Source organism: Pseudochaenichthys georgianus, unplaced genomic scaffold (assembly GCF_902827115.2).
Source record: "Pseudochaenichthys georgianus unplaced genomic scaffold, fPseGeo1.2 scaffold_440_arrow_ctg1, whole genome shotgun sequence".
In the NCBI taxonomy this organism is placed as follows: domain Eukaryota; kingdom Metazoa; phylum Chordata; class Actinopteri; order Perciformes; family Channichthyidae; genus Pseudochaenichthys; species Pseudochaenichthys georgianus.
In genome coordinates, this window is record NW_027263005.1 from 31434 (window position 1) to 50463 (window position 19030).

Genomic DNA, 19030 nt, shown 5'->3' on the forward strand with positions numbered 1-19030 from the left:
GAAGAGTTTTGAGCCAATCAGCACTCAGTGCTAATCTACAGTATCGGGATGCCTTCACACACCAGACATTCTGTGTCATAAAGAGAGGAGGAGAACGAGTCAGGAGGACATGTTCTTCTAGCTCTTGTACAAAGATAACATTTGAATTGAATGACCAGATGTTTACAGATGTACAATTAATGATTGTTTTTATATTTCCGATGAACAGATATGTGTTACATAGTGGTGACAAATATATTTTGTCGGATCAGATTACACTTTCACACTAAACAAAATAAATTAATTGATATTTTCAGATTGATAAGGTATTGAACAATAAGATATTTCTAATATTATAACAGACAATGTTACTATCCTTAATCATTACCAGGTAAAATGTACAACGAGGAAACCAGATTACCAGGTTCCCAATCCAGGTGCTACTGCATGCTACATTTAGATAGAAAAACAAATGTTCTATCCACTCCACTTAAATACTCAGCAGGTGATGTAGGTTTTTAAAAAAAGGCCTTAATCACTCCTTTTAAACGAACTAAAACTAATTCTGCAGCAAGTTTAATGTTAGACTACGCACATGAACGCAATATTAGCGACTGTTGGCTGTGCCAAAATATGCCAGAATCTATGCATTCTCCTATGTTTAGCCCAATTCCTTTCACGAAAGCTGGTTTAGTGAGCTGGACATAGCATCCAGAATTAGCGAGGAGGCTGAGGATTGGTACAACTTTTCCCCACAGACTCTGAGCAATCTTAACAGTACGAGGGCCTAGTCTCTCTCATTGTTGATACAGTAAATAAAATTACCTGCCTGACGGTTTCAAAACGAATAGATGTTTTGACTTTTCCTTCCTCAGGTTGTTGAAATAAAATGCCTAACTTTTCCTTTTCAGATGTTAAACAAATGTATTTGAATAAAATGTATGTAGTAAAGTGCCTTACTCTTGAATAAGTGTATTGAAGTAAACGAAAAGTAATGCTAAAGATTGAGGACACTGTACCTTTACAGATTACAGATTGATCGATTCATCACTGTGAATTTATACCTTAACTGTGAATTTTAACTGAATCCCTATTGATTCTGATTTATACCTCAATTGGATTTCTTATAATCCTACATTCTAATTGTGATTTAATAAGTAATTGCCTTGAAGTAAATCTTTAAAGATGTAAGCTGAATTTGAATTTGTGTTTGATGAATGAGATTAACTGAGGGATAAATGATAAAAGATCTTGTTTTTTGAAACATATATTTTACTATTATATTTTGTATTGCATACCATTGTGATTGGCTGTTCCAATCTTATTCTGTTTTTTGATGTAATTAATGTAATGAGGAATCCACCCAACTCTGAGGACGTTTTATTTTATTCAAGTAGTGACTGAAATATTCTTAGACTAATGTTAATTGGTTATCAATAAATTGATAAAAGCGTGGATCTGTCAGAGAATATTCTGATTAGTGGCTGTGCAAGAGAGCATTTTTAGTCTTTTACATGGGTCTGCTATAATTTAGAGCAGGGCATAGGTTAAAGGTCCCGCTTTCCTGTTGGGGGGAGTGTGACCAACTGCGCAGAAGACTTTAACAGACTTTCTTTGTCTCTGAAACCATGTGTTCGTAATTATGATTAGAAAAGGGCGCGAACAGAGGCTCCTCCTTGATTATCTGTGTAGATTTGCGCTGTGTTTCTGTGTAATCTTCAGTGTTGGCTGGGGAATTACATGATGAAGTCGTGTGAAAACCCTGCCAATGCTCCCGGCCGTGACTCTCAAATAAACTCAGGTGTTTGATTTAAAGCGGACTCCAGCTTCCATTTCTTCCATCAACATTGCTGAGCAGAAGTTTCTCTCACAAACACTACCAAACACAGACCACACAAGTTAACCCCTGTTAACCGATTTATACACGAACGAAGAGCAAGTAGCGAGAGACGTCTGTTCACACAACAGAGCCTCCAGAGTGATCACAGTCGACCGGCTTTGTAGTCGTCTGGTCGAAGGTGTGCGCTGGATGTGCGCAGGGATTGGAGGACGTCGGGTCCATCAGCTCCTATAGAGAGGCGAAGTCCCTCCCCATCCGGTGGACCTCCACGGGACCTTATTTCGAAAAAAGTATGTATTGAATTCAATGGAGAGAGAAAGATTGTTGTAACACAGTTCAGTAATGTAAAAAGCAGTGCCACAATACTATATTTCAACATGTTTTCAAGTTAAAATGTATTGTGTGTCTAATGTGCATTTTCCAAGCATTTAATAGTTGAAAACGTCGCTTTTCACAGTGTTTTTCATGACAAGGTAAAAACAAGATCTGTTTTTTGGTCATACAGAGTTCTTCACAATGGTCTAGTGGTCTAAGAATTGGTTTTCCATGCAGGGGCCTGGGGTTCACCACCCAGCACATCTGTCTCTGTGTTGAGGCTTTACTATTTGACAGTTCAATCAAAAGTAGTGCCACGCAACGTCACTATTTCATGGTGTTCACAAGGTTAAACGGCTTTCTTTGGTGCGTTTATTGTCAGACAACACCTGTGTTTTCATATATCTTAAACACTTCATCGTGGACTAGAGCTCTAAGAATTGGTTCTGTTTGCGGAGCCCACGGTTCATTCCCCTGTCATGGTTTTTATAGTTTAAAACACCACTTTTTCCAGAGTTCATTAGATATGGAGATAGGATCTGTTTCCTGATACATCTGTTCACATCTTTTGCCTTCAGCTATGTTCGTTCATTTTCTGTTTTCAAAATCTGTCTTGAATATCTTTGACTAATCCCTGATCCCGCCCTCTTTAAGGCTCTTCTTATCAATAACCAAAACCTTCCTCTGTCATCGAGGGTCTTTTACCAGACGAAGGCTTTTGTTTGTAAATGACTTCCGAGAGGTCCCTCCCTCCTCTCACTCAAAGATATGTTGGTCATTAAGGTAAAGACTAAAAACTGAAAAAACCTTTGCAGTTCCTTTTCCATTCACTAGTTTAAAAACGGAATATGAGAGAGAGAGAGTACACAGACTGTTTGGATGTAAGTAGGCCAATGAGTTTCAAATTCAGCAAAAAAGCAAGTTACATTTCTGTTGGTGATTGGAAACGCTTTCTGACAAGCCATCATTTCGTAGAAATGAGTAAATACGTATATATCTAAACCAAAAACGCAATTACATCCTATTTGAGTGATTTTATGATCATTTTAGAATGTATCTTTAAAAGAGGTGTAAAGTAACTAAGTACATTTACTCACATACTGTACAGTACTGTAAGTACAATTTGGAGAAACTTTGACTTTACTTTAGCTACCTTGTACTGTACTTCTACTCCACTACAGTTCAGAGGTACATGGTGTACTTTTACTCCACTACATGTATTTAATACCTTTAGTTACTTCACAGATCTGGATGAATGATGTGAAATATAACCAAGTGTTGAATCAGACTTTAGTTCCACCTGGAGTAAATCCACCAGCTACCCTGCAGTCTACAAAGTACTTCAGACTAGCTGCACCTTCACCAGCTTTGAGAACACTTTCATGATCAATCATTATAAAACATATATAATAAAAAAAAATGTCTTATCAGAAACAAAAACGTTTTTCCCAATGTTTAAAATCTGTCATACCAGTCCCATATTTATATTTATTATTATTTTTTTATTTTTTTATTATTATTATTATTATTATTATTATTGTTATTGTTATTATTATTTATTTTAATACCGTGAATTGCTGTTGAAAATAAATACTAAAATCTCATGATGCATTGCTTTCAATATAAATATATCATAATACATATTATATAAGAATAGTTGAAAATAATAATGTATTTAATTCTTAATTGTACCATTCTTGCTTTAGTTAAAAATAAACATTTCTTTATATTTATTTCAAGTTAGTTTTTGTGATTTCATTATAAATTATATTTTTTTATTTGATATATTTAATTATTATTTTTACGTTATTTTATTCTTACTTTTTTATTTTCTTATTTTACTTCTTATTTTATTATATTTGTTATTTGAAAACACTATTATATTAATAATAGTATTTTCAATCACAAAAAACTAATTATTTTTTCCAAGATTATTAAATCTTTCATTATTATTTTATTTAACTATTTTTATTTGTAATTCCTAATGAAATTTTGTTATGTTATTATTATTATTATTATTATTTTTTGTCCAATTCTTGTTTTGTCCCTAAGAATACAAAGTCATTCAAACTGGCTGCATCTTTACCAGCTTTGAGAACACTTGATCAATCATTATAAATAAGTATTATTACAAACAAAAACATTTTCCACAACTTTTAAAACCCGTATGACCGTTTCATCTTTATATATCTATTATTATTATTAATATTGTAATTATTATTTATTTTAATAGCGATAGTGTTTTAAATTTTTTCACCAGAGGGGGTAGTGAAATTATGTTTAAAAGAAAAACTCTAATCCCATGATGCATTGCGGCAGTTCGTTTCTAGCTTCCGGTCCTCAGAAGCTATACGTTGCTAATAGACGTTGATGCAGATGTTATACCGAGTGTAATGTGTTTAAGAGACTTTTAAAACACATACAAAGTGTTCGTTTATCCTTGGAGGGTGATTTATCCGTGCTTTTGTCCGTTAAACCGTGTTTTTGTTGCCTCCCGTTCTTTGTTCGTAGCTTTGTATACCACGTGGCTGATCGGTAAACACAAGTAAAGGCAGTAAAGGGAGATTAGTGTGTTTTAACGGCAGCGTTTTATCAAGGAGAAGAAAGACTGAGGAAGAGGAGAGAGAGGTAACGTGTGTGTGTGTGTGTGTGTGTGTGTGTGTGTGTGTGTGTGTGTGTGTGTGTGTGTGCGTGTGTGCGTGCGTGTGCGCGCGCGTGTGTGTGTGTGTGTTTTAATGACTTTAAAAGCTGCAGGGTAGCTTGTGGATTTACTCCAGGTGGAACTAGTCTGATTTAACACTTGATTATATTTCACATCATTCATCCAGATCTGTAAAGTAACTAAAGGTATTAAATGCATGTAGTGGAGTAAAAGTACCCCTAAATGGTACTTAAGTACAGTTCTTGAGTAAATGTACTTGGTTACTTCTCACCTCGGCTATGGCCCTACGAAGCTCTGTAGATATGTTTAGTTGTGTCTGTCGGTTGTATTGAGTTGTCTTGTTTTGTGTCAGCTGTAGTTGTGTTGATTATTTCAGAGACCCAGCCGGAGAAGGAGCACTGAGAGCAGCATGGAGGAGAACAAAAAGACCCCTGGAGCTCAGGTCAGTGTGCACTTCATCACAATATATTCCTAACACTGTTATCCCCAAATGAAAGATCACAACCTGTTTAGAGAATACCATATGAATACACAATATGGACAGATATAGGTTAGAACGTTGTTGTACATACGACACGATAAAACTTTATTGGTCAGATCAAGCCTGAAATGTGGCTTGCATAGTGTAACAGCAGCTCCATGTGTAACATCAACATAAACAAATAACAACAAACATGTACCATGACAGCAGGATCAGCGAGAGACAACCTGCTCAAAGAGCCTTCAGCGGGCTCTTGGTCTGGATTCAGCTCTGTGTTCACTGAGAGGACTGACTGGAGCACGAAGGATGCTCTTCAGTCTGACCTTATTGAATCTCCATTAGATGGCAGCAGTTCATATTCTCTGTTCAGAGCATGCTTTGGGTCCCAGGTGATGTTGTTGGACAGCCTCTCAGGTTATTATGGTCTGCTGAGTCAGGAAGTCTCTGACCGGGTGGACCAACAATATTTGAGCAGATTTTTAACAGGTGGAGCAGTTTTGATTTTAAAGCTGTTGACAAACACTTGTACCAGGTAGCTTTGCAGTACTGCAGAACAGACACGATCACAGATGTAAAGTAGGGCTGCATGATTTGGGTTAATAATCTAATTGAGATTTTTCTGACAGATATTGCAATTTGATTTGCAATATTTGTTTTTAAGCAACCCAGCGGAAGTTTATTGTAAAATGCGGCCATATCTCCGGCTAGGAAGGTCGTATCAACATGCTCCCGTTTCTAGCACCCCCCGCAGCCCGAGCTACGAGAGAAAGAACTAAACTTACATGAGACTTCTGTTGGGTTGCTTTAAAGTCAAGCTTCAGTTTCAGATTCGCCCTGTAATAGATGTAAAACATGTGAGCATTACTAACCTGACTCAGATGGTTTGATTCACCAAACCATCTAGGAAAGCTCCATTGGATCGAGCTAGCTGACCGCACCTCCCATAGACTAGACAGGACCCGAGAATTGTCGGGGAAAACGTGAGGTGGTGGCCTCATTATATACACTAAGGATTCTTGCGGCACAATCACTGTGAGTAACCTCTGTTCCCCGAACCTAGGATGTATGACAGTTAAATGCCGACCTAGATACCTTCCGAGGGAGTTCAATGTTGTATTGATAACTGCAGTATATATTCCACCAAATGCCAATGCTAGCGCGGCGCTAAGTCAGCTACATGATACTATTAGCAGTCAACAAAGCATGTATCCTGAGGCTGTCCACATCATTGCGGGGGACTTTAACCATGCCAACTTAAAGGTAGTGCTTCCCAGACTCTACCAGCATGTTAAATGTGCCACGAGGGGGGATAAAACACTGGACAAGGTCTACACTAATATTAAGGGGGGCTACAGAGCTAAAGCGCTAGCGCACCTAGGCCAGTCAGATCATGTGTCCCTTCTCCTAATTCCGGCCTACTCCCCCATCAGGAAAAGTATTTCCACCACTATAAAGACAATTAAAACCTGGCCTTTAGACGCCACTCCAAAGCTGCAAGACTGTTTTGAGAACACCGACTGGGGTTTTTTCGGACATGAGGACCTGGAACAGTACACATCAGCGGTCCTGGGATACATCAAGCACTGTTCAGACTCTGTCACTGTGCACAAGCGCATCCAGGTCCATCCCAACAAGAAGCCGTGGATGACTGGAGAGGTGCAGCGCCTGGTCAGGGAGAGGGACATTGCCTTCAGGACTGGTGAGAGGGAGCTGTACAGCACTGCCAGAGCCCACCTGAAGCGGGGGATCAAGCGGGCCAAGATGGACTACAAGGGGAAGATTGAGGACTGCTTCCGGGGAAACGACTCCAGGCGGGTGTGGCAGGGGGTCCAGCAGATGACCAACTACAAACCCAGCCACCCCTCGACCGACGGGGGTGACCCTCAGCTGGCGGGGGAGCTGAACTCCTTCTACGCCCGCTACAAGACGGGGCTATCGGAAGCAGCCACACCATTACACCCACCTGGCCTCAGCAGCCTCATCCTCACGGAGCACGAGGTGAGACGCACACTTACGGTACGTCCACACAGCAGCTTTAAACAAATCTTCCAACGCTTCTCTGCCCATTGACTTTGAATGGGGATGACGTCACTTTGCCTCGCTTTTCGCCGAACTGCATTGTGGGGGAGCAAAGCGAAGATTACCAGGATGTCCAGGATTCAAAAGTTGAGCAATGTTCAACTTTTGAAGCTGAGCTGGAAGCGCCAGCCAATCAAACACGTTTATGCAAATCTGACAGTAGAAGCGCTAGCCAATCAAACCGCGTGTAAGCAGGGAGAACCAGACCGCAGTTCATTTCCTCATATTCCAAACGAGAAGTTACGGTAGCAAATCACCCGGTTCTTTACGACCAGAACTATTAACGGGATACAAACCGGAGGAACCAGGCATGGAGGGCGGTGGCAGAGACAGTGGGTGAAACTGGTAGGTTTTCGCCTGTTTGGGGAGTTTATATATATATATATATATATATATATATATATTACTCGCATAAAATCCCCGGGGTTTTTTGCTTTGTATGTCGGGGCGGGAGATTCATGTGATTGGTTGTTGGTCGCGTTGCTCGCAAAAACTCCCCAAGCTTTCAGACACGCCCAGCTCCAAGATTTTCAAGATTTTTGAAAAGCTGCTGTGTGGACGTACCGTGAAGGCAGTGAACCCGAGGAAAGCAGCGGGCCGGACGGAGTCTTGGGACGGGTGCTGAAAGACTGCGCTGACCAGCTGGCAGGGATCTTCACCAAGATCTTCAACCAGTCCCTGTCCCAGGCCATCGTCCCACCCTGCCTGAAAACATCCACAATCATCCCAGTGCCGAAAAAGAACAACATCGGCTGCCTAAATGACTACCGTCCAGTGGCACTCACCTCCACCCCCGCTAACGTTTTTGAGAAGATGGTCCGTCCCCACATCGTGTCATCCTTCCTTCCCGGTCTGGACCCCCACCAGTTCGCCTTCAGGTCCACTGAGGACGCAATCGCCACAGCTCTCCACTCTACCCTGTCTCACCTGGAGAATGGGGGGAGCTACGCACGGATGCTCTTCGTGGACTTCAGCTCTGCATTTAATACCATCCCTGACAGACTGGTGACCAAGCTATCAGTCCTGGGAGTATTCCATTCCTTGTGTCTATGGATTAAGAACTTTCTGTCTGAGCGCCCCAGAGAGTGAGGATAGGCACCCACACCTCCATGTCCCTCAGTCTCAGCACCGGGTCACCACAGGGCTGCGTGCTGAGCCCCCTACTATACGCCCTCTACACCTATGATCTCGTCCCCGCCCACACCAGCAACTCCATCATAAAGTTAGCTGATGATACCACCGTGGTGGGCTGCATCTCAGGGGTGATGAGACTGCATACATGGAAGAGGTGGAGCAACTGCTAGCGGTGTGTAAAGTAAACAACCTGCAGCTGAACAAGCTGAAAACCCAGGAAATGATCATTGACTCTAGGAGGAAGAAGACCGACATGCAGCCCCTGTACATTGATGGAGGCTGTGTGGAGAGAGTCTCAGTGATCAAATTCCTGGGCGTTCACCTGGCGGAGGACCTGTCCTGGAGGACCAACACCCCGGCAACCGTCAAGACACATCAGAGACTCTACTTCCTGAGAATACTCGAGAGATACCACCTCAGACAGGACCTGCTTGTGTACTTCTACGGGGTTCCCGCGGGGTCTTAAAATGTCCGGGTGACGTTTGGGTCTATGTCAACCCTAAAAGCGGAGGTGCTGTAGACGCTAAATACCGTAGCTAAACACCAATCATACAACAGCAATGATGAAAGACACACACACACACACACACACACACACACACACACACACACACACACACACACACACACACACACACACACACACACACACACACACACACACACACACACACTAGGGCTGCTCGATTATGGCAAAAATCATAATCACGATTTATTTTGATCAATAATTGATATCACGATTATTAAATACGATTATTCATTGACTTTGAAAACATCCATTTATTGAACTTTAAAACAAATAATAATTTGAACAGTATCTTTTTAACTGTTGATCACCCTGAACGTATAATTCAACTGAAAAACAATACTAAATTAAATAAATTATACATTTAAATAAATGATATCAAAATAATAAATACCGATAAACAAGATCAACACATATTTTGGAGCGCACTTCCACGAGCTATTAAACATGTATAAATATCATGAATACAAATAAATTAGACTAAAATTAATTAGATCAAATATGTTGTAGTGCACTGTCACAACCTAGCAGAGCTAAATTCTGTTTTTTTCGATTATGTTGTTTTCGTAATTGTGGCAGGCTAAAATCGTAATTGCGATTTAAAATACGATTAATTGCACAGCCCTAACACACACACACACTTTTTTTCTAACACGCTAACACAGTTCTCTACTGTTATGCTGTTATGTTCAGTAATTGTTCTTATGTTGAACACGAATACATTTACTTTATAAGTATTTCTTCTTTCATAGCAATTTTCCTTCATACTTTCTTGCCATGAAATAGGTCTTAAATTCTATTCAAAGTGGTCTTAAAAAGGTCTTAAAAAGTCTTAAATTTGAGTAGGCGAAACCTGCCGAAACCTTGTTCTATCGCTGCGCCGTGGAAAGCATCCTCACCTACTGCATCTGCGTGTGGTTCCTCAGCTGCACAGCCGCAGAGAGGCTCCAAAGGGTCATCAACTCGGCCCCGAAGATCATCAGTTGCCCCCTCCCCTCCCTGGAGGTTCTGTACAGCTCTCGTTGCCTTAAGAAGGCAGTCAAAATCCTCAAGGATCCACACTACCCGGGTAACAAGCACTTTGTTCGGTTGCGCTCAGGCAGGCGCTTCCGTACCATGTCTTCCCGGACAAGCAGACTCAAATAAAGTTTTTTCCCAGGGCCATATGTGCACTAAATGCTGCTAATATTTAAATTATATAAGCCTTCCGTGCAATACGAGGGGAATCGTGCAATTTTTAAAGTGGACCTATCATGCTATATTTGAATAATATAGTGTAGGACCATACCTATGTAAGGCATATTTATACTTTTTATTTTTCAAAATACCAAACAGATCATACATTTTAGCCATTCCTCATTTCGCTCAATTTAACACGGTTTTTGCATGGGCTGATTCTGTGAGAACAGCACCATCTACAGGCCTGGCATATGTACTACAGCGTCTCCAGCGCTTTCGAACGGCAATGTCCGTGGCTGTCTCCTCCTGATTGGTGGAGTTGGCCCAATCGCCGTAGCTCCACTTCTGTGACATCATAGAAGTGTTCAAATCTGGATCAGTCTGTATCAGATCCGTTGCAGCCCCTTTTTAAGAGATTTGGGTATGGAGGAAAAGAGAGAGGGTTGTGTTTTCTGGCACTTGGTGAGTTCCCTGGAACACCGGGCACACATATTCATGTATAAAAGACGTACAAAAGTGCCGGCGGCCATCACCATGGGCAGCTGGTCCTGCGATTCCTGGGTCTTGTGTGAATGCAGCAGCAGTTCGTCGTGCATCTCCTTGTTGGCCATGGCATGCCGTTCCTCATTGTCCTTGCTGACCATGGCACGCCAGTCATCCATCACCATGATAGTGTCAAGGAAGCTGTCATCCCGTGCCCGCTTTCCTAAGAAGAGATATAAGCAAGATACAAGATCAGTTTAATCGCCAAGTAGTTTTACAACATACTAGGAATGTGTTTACCAGTAGGTTGTCAACAGAGACAACATTGGACATAGGCAGGGACAGTGTACACAATGCAGGTGTAAAGTATAAGATAGGATCAAACAGCTGACGCTCAAAGTGCCCTTATTTAATGTTTTTTGCTTGATGTATGCTTGAACTTTGTTTTATTTGATTAGCATACCGCATCGCTGTCGAACAACAGTCACACCGTCCTCGTCCGATCCACCACCCGAAATGTTCCCACACAGCTGATTTTAAAAGAAGCAGGTGGTTCTTCTAGCTCCTGTGTGTTATCTGAACTCGCCATACTAACACATTTTGTTCGTTTTGTTGTGTTTTCTTTTTCTTCATTTGTTGTTTAAGGGCAGCTGGCAAACAGCCCCCTGCATTATATATAGTGTAGTGGATACTGCCCTGAATGACAGACTTTTTTCCCACTCGTAAAAAAAAAGGCGTATTCGTCATGTGATTGCATGCACCGAACCGTGACATCCGAACCGTCGAATACGGTTATCGTTACACCCCTAATCTGAGACCAGTATTGTGCAGATTAAAACAGTAAAGTGCATGAAGTATATTTTACCTTCGATTAGTGCCATGAGTTAGTGAAGCAAATTACAGAACAATGCACTCGTATTCACAAGTCAAAACATTTTCATAGTGGCCGAGAATAGCTAGCTAGCTGTTAGCCAATTCAGCCTAGCATGGCTAGCTCGATCTACCGAGCAAATAAAATTACATATGTGACCAGTATTGTGCAGATTAAAACAGTGCAGTGCATGTAGTATATTTTACCTAATTCGTCGTCGTCGTTGGGCAATTCAACCGTCATTCGGCCTCCCACCTCATCGCGCCAGAATCGATCGTCGAAGCTGTGCCGGAGATTGAGGGTCTGTGGCCGAGCAGAGCATCCAAGCGATCGTACCACTTGCTGGTCTTCCGACCGTTACCACTCTTGTTGTTGTGGTCTTTTATTTTTTTGTAGTCCTGCTTCAGTTTCTTTATTTTGTCCCCACACGATTTAGCGCTGTGGACAATTCCCATGGCCGATAACTTTACCGAAATACAGTCGTACATTTTCGCGTTGGAAACTGCCTTCAGTAGAAGCTTCTGGATTGCGTCCTCCGAGTAAATCTCCAGATGCGATGACACATCATCATCACTCCACCGCTCCATAGCTGCTTTCACAAAAGTAATCTCTTCGTTGGTGCGCTGCGCTGAGCTTTTAATGTGAGCAAATGAAATGGCGGCTTTACAAAACCTTTTGGGAGTTTTACGGGGCGTGGTTTGCATTCCGCCCAGCCAATCAGACATATGAACCTTTTTCTCCCACGAAAGTCCCTGCTCTCTAGCAGGGACTGAAAAGCGGGTACAAATGGTTCTGATGAACTAATTTAGTTCCGGGGGCTTTTTGGTGTGAACGCAAATATATCGTAGTTCTGATGAACTATTGCGAGAAAAGTACTGCGGTGTGAACGTGCCAACTGTTGCTTGCAGATGTTGTGGTTTCTCCCCCGCCTGCGGGGAATGGGCCTTAACAGGTTAATATACACACAAATACTGCCTCCTCTGGTTTTCCCCGAGTTCGCATCGCTGTCTGCTCGAACAAGGTTGAATCGGGGTACCTCAAAGAGAGATTCAGGCATTGTAGATTGTAGCCAACTTTCCGTGAAACATAATAAAGAGGCCTCACGAAATTCATGACAGTTCCTTGTGTATGTCCTTAGTATGTCCACTTTGTTAATCAATGAGCGCAGGTTTGTGAGAATGATGGATGAATGTTAATAATAATAATAATATATTGGATTTATATAGCGCTTTTATAGTACCCAAAGATGCTTTACAATATGAGGGGGGGGGGGGGTAGATAGACTGGGGCAGGTAGACAGCAGACTAAGAAAAACAACAAAAACAACAAAACGAAACACAGTGGCAGTCAGGAGGAGGTCGAAAATGAGTGGGGGGGTGTTTTACGGATAGAGAGAGGTGAAAAGATGGGTTTTGAGGCGGGACTGGAACAGAGTGAGGGACTCGGACTCACGGAGGTCTTGGGGGAGGGAGTTCCAGAGCTTTGGGGCGGCCACAGAGAAGGCTCTGTCTCCAAAGCTCCGGAGATTGCCAATGGGGGTGGAAAGCAGGCCGGCCGAGGTGGATCTGAGGGTCCGGGGAGGATGGTAGGGGATGAGAAGGTCAGTGAGGTACGGGGGGGCCAGATGGTGGAGGGCTTTATAGGTAAGGACCAGGAGTTTGTAGTTGATGCGGTGAGTAACGGGAAGCCAGTGTAGTTCTTTGAGGACCGGGGTGATATGGTGCCATGATTTAGTGTGGGTGAGAAGTCTGGCGGCTGCGTTCTGAACACGCTGGAGTCTACTGAGGGAGGTGGAGCTGATGCCGTATAGGAGGGAGTTACAGTAGTCGAGGCGGGAGGAGATGAAGGCGTGAATGAGTCGCTCAGCTGCGGGGCGGGTAAGATGGGGACGGATTTTGGCAATGTTGCGGAGATGGAAAAATGAGATTTTGACAACTTGGCGGATGTGGGAGTCAAGGGAGAGGGTGGGATCGAATATAACCCCGAGGTTGCGTGCCTGGGTTGAGGGGGAAACAGGGGAATGTTGTGGCCGGCTGAATCTTCGCCGCAGGCGATTCTGAACACCTTCCTCGTCTCTTTTTCCTGGTGTTGCTAAGCGGCTCCCGAGGGAGGTCATCCAATATTGAAGAGCACAGATGGCTTGATGTATTCGTATGATGCCGATCGCATTGTAGCTCCAGCATAGCCTCACGGCTGTAGCAGCGTAGGGACCGGGACTCCTCGCCATACCTGCTCGTGCTGTCACTCAGGTGTGTCTTGGAAAGTTGTATGGCCAGAGATGGTCTGCTAAAAGGAAAATATAATCCACAGGATCAACAGCATGGTCTCTCAAAATGACGTTTCATACAGACACAACAAAGTTTAGACAATAATTAGACCAAAAACACAAGACTAACGGAGCATACTGAGACGTGCAGTGACAGGATGCCATCTCTCTCTGTCTCCTGTATATAACAGAGGTGGGAGTAAGTCATACATGTGCAAGTCTCAAGTTACTGGGGTGAGAGTCAAGCAAGTCAAGTCATACGAAATCCTGATGAATAACTCCAGTTTCCGCATTTAAATCAGTTAAAAGACGGTGGTTATGAAAAGTAGAGTTTTATTTTCAACATTAGCAACAATGGAGAGTGGGGCTCTGAAATCATAAAACGGGTAATATGGGGAATAATCAGGCAGTACGATATGTGTGTGTAGAGGTGTGTGTTGTTAAAACATAGCGGCCCGCAATCACTATTGATCTGTTCCAGTGAAGGTAAACACAGTGAAGTAAAAGGCACAGCTCTTTGCAGCTGGTGCTGCTCTTCTCAGATTCTGCGGAGTTACACATTACTGCCTCCTGGTGCTGCAGAGATTTCATGAAGTGAAGGAGGTTTTCCTTATATAAAACAGCTGTGGGCAGCAGATACTGTGAGAGTCACGGACATTAATTCATAGATTAAGGCAGACTGGTTCACAGACTCTCCTGTTTTGCCGATCCGGTGCTTAAACAAATAGCTCTCCTGGCCGAAATGTCCCTAAAATGAAGTCCGACATCGAAATATATCTCAAATAAAGTATGCACTGCCATTTCCCCACATAAACATAACAATCTGCAATGAAACATCTGTCTCCTATGCACTCCACTTCCTACTTGGCGCACTGGTAACTTTCTCCTGCAAACAAGTTACTTTCTCTCACTCTTTGTTTTCATTGCCCTTTAGGGGCTTCCTACAATACAAATGCAAATATTTTATTTTAGAAAGTAAAGTCCTTTCGAGTCATCTGTCTCAAGCCTAAGTCAAGTCTCAAGTCATGAATACCAAGTCAAAGTCAAGTCGAGGATGTTATCAATGTTAGTCAAGCAAGTCCCAAAGCACGAAAATATGCGAGTCAAGTCATGTGACTCGAATCCCCCACCTCTGGTATTTACTGTGGTTAGAATGTTGCCGTTACTGTATCTAATATAATACAAATGTAATAAACACAAACCGTTAGTAAAACTAGAATTATTTTTTTTTAACTCAAGGTTTATATTAAGTGAGTTTTTATTGTGTTAACTGTATGTATTTATGCTTTTTAGATTTACTTTCTCTCTTTCTTTGTCCGTCTGTTCTAGAAACTGAAAGGAAGAGAGAGACGTCACAGCTGTCAGCAATGTGAAAAATCCTTTACAACATCTGCACATTTAAAGTGCCACCTGTGTATTCATACAGGAGAAAACCCGTACAGCTGTGAGTTGTGTTGGAAGACATTCAGGGAATCGGGTAATCTAAAAAAACATCAACCAATTCACACTGGAGAAAAGCCGTACAGCTGCGAAGAGTGTGGGAAAACATTCACTAGATCTGGTAATCTCAAAGCACATCAACGTATTCACACTGGAGAAAGACCGTACAGCTGTGAAGAGTGTGGGAAAACGTTCACTGCATCTGGTGATCTCCAAAAACATCAACGTATTCACACAGGAGAAAAACCGTACTGGTGTCAAGAGTGTGGGAAAACGTTCACTCAATCAGGTGTTCTCCAAAAACATAAACGTATTCATACAGGAGAAAAACCGTACAGCTGTGAGTTGTGTGGGAAGACATTCAGGGAATCGGGTAATCTAAAAAAACATCAACGTATTCACACTGGAGAAAAACCGTACAGCTGTGAAGACTGTGGGACAATGTTCAAGACATCAACTGAACTCAAATCACATCAACGTATTCACACAGGAGAAAAACCGTACTGGTGTGAAGAGTGTGGGAAAACGTTCACTGCATCAGGTGATCTCCAAAAACATCAACGTATTCACACAGGAGAAAAACCGTACTGGTGTCAAGAGTGTGGGAAAACATTCAGGGACTCAGGTAATCTAAAAAAACATCAACGTATGCATACAGGAGAAAAACCGTACAGCTGTGAGTTGTGTGGGAAGACATTCAGGGAATCGGGTAATCTAAAAAAACATCAACGTATTCACACTGGAGAAAAACCGTACAGTTGTGCAGAGTGTGGGAAAACATTCAGGGAATCAGGTAATCTAAAAACACATCAACGTATTCACACTGGAGAAAAACCGTACAGCTGTGAAGTGTGTGGGACAACATTCACTCAATCAGGTGATCTCCGAAAACATCAACGTATTCATACAGGAGAAAAACCGTACAGCTGTGTAGAGTGTGGGAAAACATTCAGGGAATCAGGTGCTCTCCAAAAACATCAACGTATTCACACAGGAGAAAAACCGTACTGGTGTGAAGAGTGTGGGAAAATGTTCACTTCATCAGGTGCTCTCCAAAAACATCAACGTATTCACACAGGAGAAAAACCGTACTGGTGTGAAGAGTGTGGGAAAACGTTCACTACATCAAGTGATCTCCAAAAACATCAACGTATTCACAAAGGAGAAAAACCGTACTGGTGTGAAGAGTGTGGGAAAACGTATTCTCAAAGTTCTCACCTTAAGCTCCATGAGCGAATCCACACCTTATAGTTTTGAACCACTATGAGAGCCAAGCTAGCGGTTTCCTCCTCCTGATGTCCTGAGAGCTGTATTTTTATATTTGAAGATTCTTTCTAAATTGACGTCTGACTAACAGACTTCAATTCACAGAGTCAGTCTCATTTGATGTCACTGGACAAGCCTTGAGGTCCTCTTCAGCTTTTTAAATATCCCTAAAATCCCCCAAAATAAAATGGGTGAGGCTTTTATCCACTACGCTCCCAAACTGTGGAACACCAGGAAATATCAGAGAGGCTCAGTGGACATTTTTAAACGCCTTCTAAAGACACATCTCTTTAGATTAGCTTTTTATTAGCAACCCCCCACTTTAAATGGTCTTTTAGTCTTTATTATTTACCTACTTTTATAGTGTTTCATTTATTATATAGGAAGGGTTTTATCTTATATTCGTTATTTAACATTTTCAATAGCAACATTCATTTTTACTTTGGTTTCTTTATATTTTAATCGTTTAACCTTTATTAGAATTATGTCGTTTTTATTACTATTCATTTGTATTTCTGTTGTACCTATATGTTCACTTTATTTAATAGGGTTTTATATTGTTGCATCTATTCACTTGTCTTGTGTCTTATCTTTCCGAGAGAAATCATAATTTAGTTTTCATAATCCTTCTCCTCTGGGCTGCTTGTGTGACGTGTGCAGCATGTGCAGTGTGGTGTCTCTGTGTGAGACCTGTTAGTTTCACTTGTTCATTGTTAGGAGATGTGCTTCAGTTTCTTTGTGCATTGAGTACTTCAGTCACTTTCTTTTAGGAGAAAGTTGTTCTCAGTTCATCTTAAGTTTGTTTTGTAAATTGGCTGGTGAGCCCTCTTCCTTTTCAAAAAAATAAACTATCTACTAATTTTGCCAAATCAGTTTCCTCTCTCACGGTTATTTTTATATTTTGTTACTTCCCTTTGTACCCCTAGTTTAGGAGGGAACGTAACACTATTTAATTTGTTATTATTATACCTTTCACCTCCTTGTGTATCTTAACCTGTTAAAATGTTATATTTAGCTGCATGTATCTGTAAAGATCTTAACACCTGAGGGGACTTTCTTGTCGTTTATTGAACTATGAAGAAATGTTTTACCATGCCGTGTTTCAACCATGGTTTTCTTATAGCCTTGTTATAAAATATTATATATCCAGGGTTAAACTGCTAGCCTCATTAAGCTGCAATAATTACAATATTGTTGATAATAATAATATATAAATATGGGACTGGTATTACAGATTTTAAACATTGGGAAAAATATTTTTGTTTGTAATAAAAGGCATAAAACACAGCAAGTAAAAGATAGGATAAAACACCAATGAAAAACAGCTACAAACTCACCTCCTCCGACAACTCAAAAGCCTGTCGGAAAAGTTGAGTCTTTAGCTGCCCCTTAAAAACCTCCACTCAGTTTCTGGGGGAGTTCATTCCATTGGGGCCACCGCCTCAAAGGCACGGTCCCCCTTAGTTTTTAGCCTGGTTCGGGGACCCTTAAGAGGCCTTGCTCGGACAACACACTCTCACTCCATTATCGTCCAGGAGCGACGCTTGATCAGGGTCCCGTGGCGTGCAGTTGTGACGCTCCTAGGCTCCTTCAGCTTCATAAAGGGATGCAAATAGCTTTCAACTGATTGCAATGTATTCCCTTCTGCGGCGGGATTTGACGCTCATCGAAGCATGGCATTCATTTTGTGTGCTGCCCTTAAAGGCAATGTGAGCGTCCATTCCCATTGGATAACGGAGAATTGTACACCCGGAAGGAAGTATTCCCCTTACTGTGTATTGATTTTACAGTCTGCACTACTCATCGACTAAAAAACACCAGATTATCCTTGTTAATTACACAACATTGATTGGTTTAAATTGTGTGCAATGCTTTTGTATTTTTCCCCTTCGATTCGGAGAAACAAATACTTTTTCGGAGAAAAGGATGGCAGAAGACACTGCACTACCCAGAATCCCCAGCTATCGTTTAGGACTACACCATGTGCTTTGTTTGACAAGCCCCGTCATTAGTTCTCAAGCTCTGTGATTGGTTGACCTCCAACTGCATTGAATTCATTCCAATGGCTGGTGTCTGTCACGTGATCTTCAAATTTCTCCCTGCAGAAAAAAAAAACATGGCCGAACTTCGTTTTATTCTGGGTGTAAAATGCCTATTTTAAAGTTAGTTTGGCCATTAAAATGCGTTTTGATGTCATTTGATGCGATAAATATGAGTTGTTATTTCAGATTATGTGTGCAGTGGATGTACATGATCTTTAGTTTGCTAGTTATTACGAAGATTACTTCAGGAAATTGTGTCCATACAACGTTTTCATTGTTACCAAGGTGGTTGCTAGGGACGCTGCTATCAATATTATTTCTGTTAAGTTGTGTAACTGTTTAATGGTGTTATATTTATTGCTACCCCCTTTCCTGTCAATGTATAGTGTTGGTCCACAGCGCAAACGTTAAATTAGTTTAACAAAATCCGCATCTAAAATTGTGGCATAGATACGTTATTTTCCCCT

General features: G+C 41.6%; 1 protein-coding gene across 1 annotated transcript; it reads left to right on the forward strand.

Moving 5' to 3' along the window:
• Nucleotides 1-4479: 4479 nt before the first annotated feature.
• Nucleotides 4480-17381, forward strand: LOC139432880 (zinc finger protein 420-like). The gene is made up of 3 exons (XM_071202437.1): nt 4480-4762; nt 5173-5238; nt 15145-17381. Exons 2-3 carry the CDS (start codon nt 5206-5208, stop codon nt 16504-16506), a joined length of 1395 nt encoding a protein of 464 aa, XP_071058538.1. The 5' UTR covers nt 4480-4762; nt 5173-5205; the 3' UTR covers nt 16507-17381.
• Nucleotides 17382-19030: the final 1649 nt, after the last annotated feature.

What these genes read in the sequence shown, in the direction of transcription:
- LOC139432880 (XM_071202437.1), top strand. Translation starts at nt 5,206, where the DNA reads ATGGAGGAGAACAAAAAGACCCCTGGAGCTCAG. An exon ending in AAAAGACCCCTGGAGCTCAG is followed by an intron (nt 5,239 to 15,144) that starts GTCAGTGTGCAC and finishes CGTCTGTTCTAG; the next exon opens with AAACTGAAAGGAAGAGAGAG.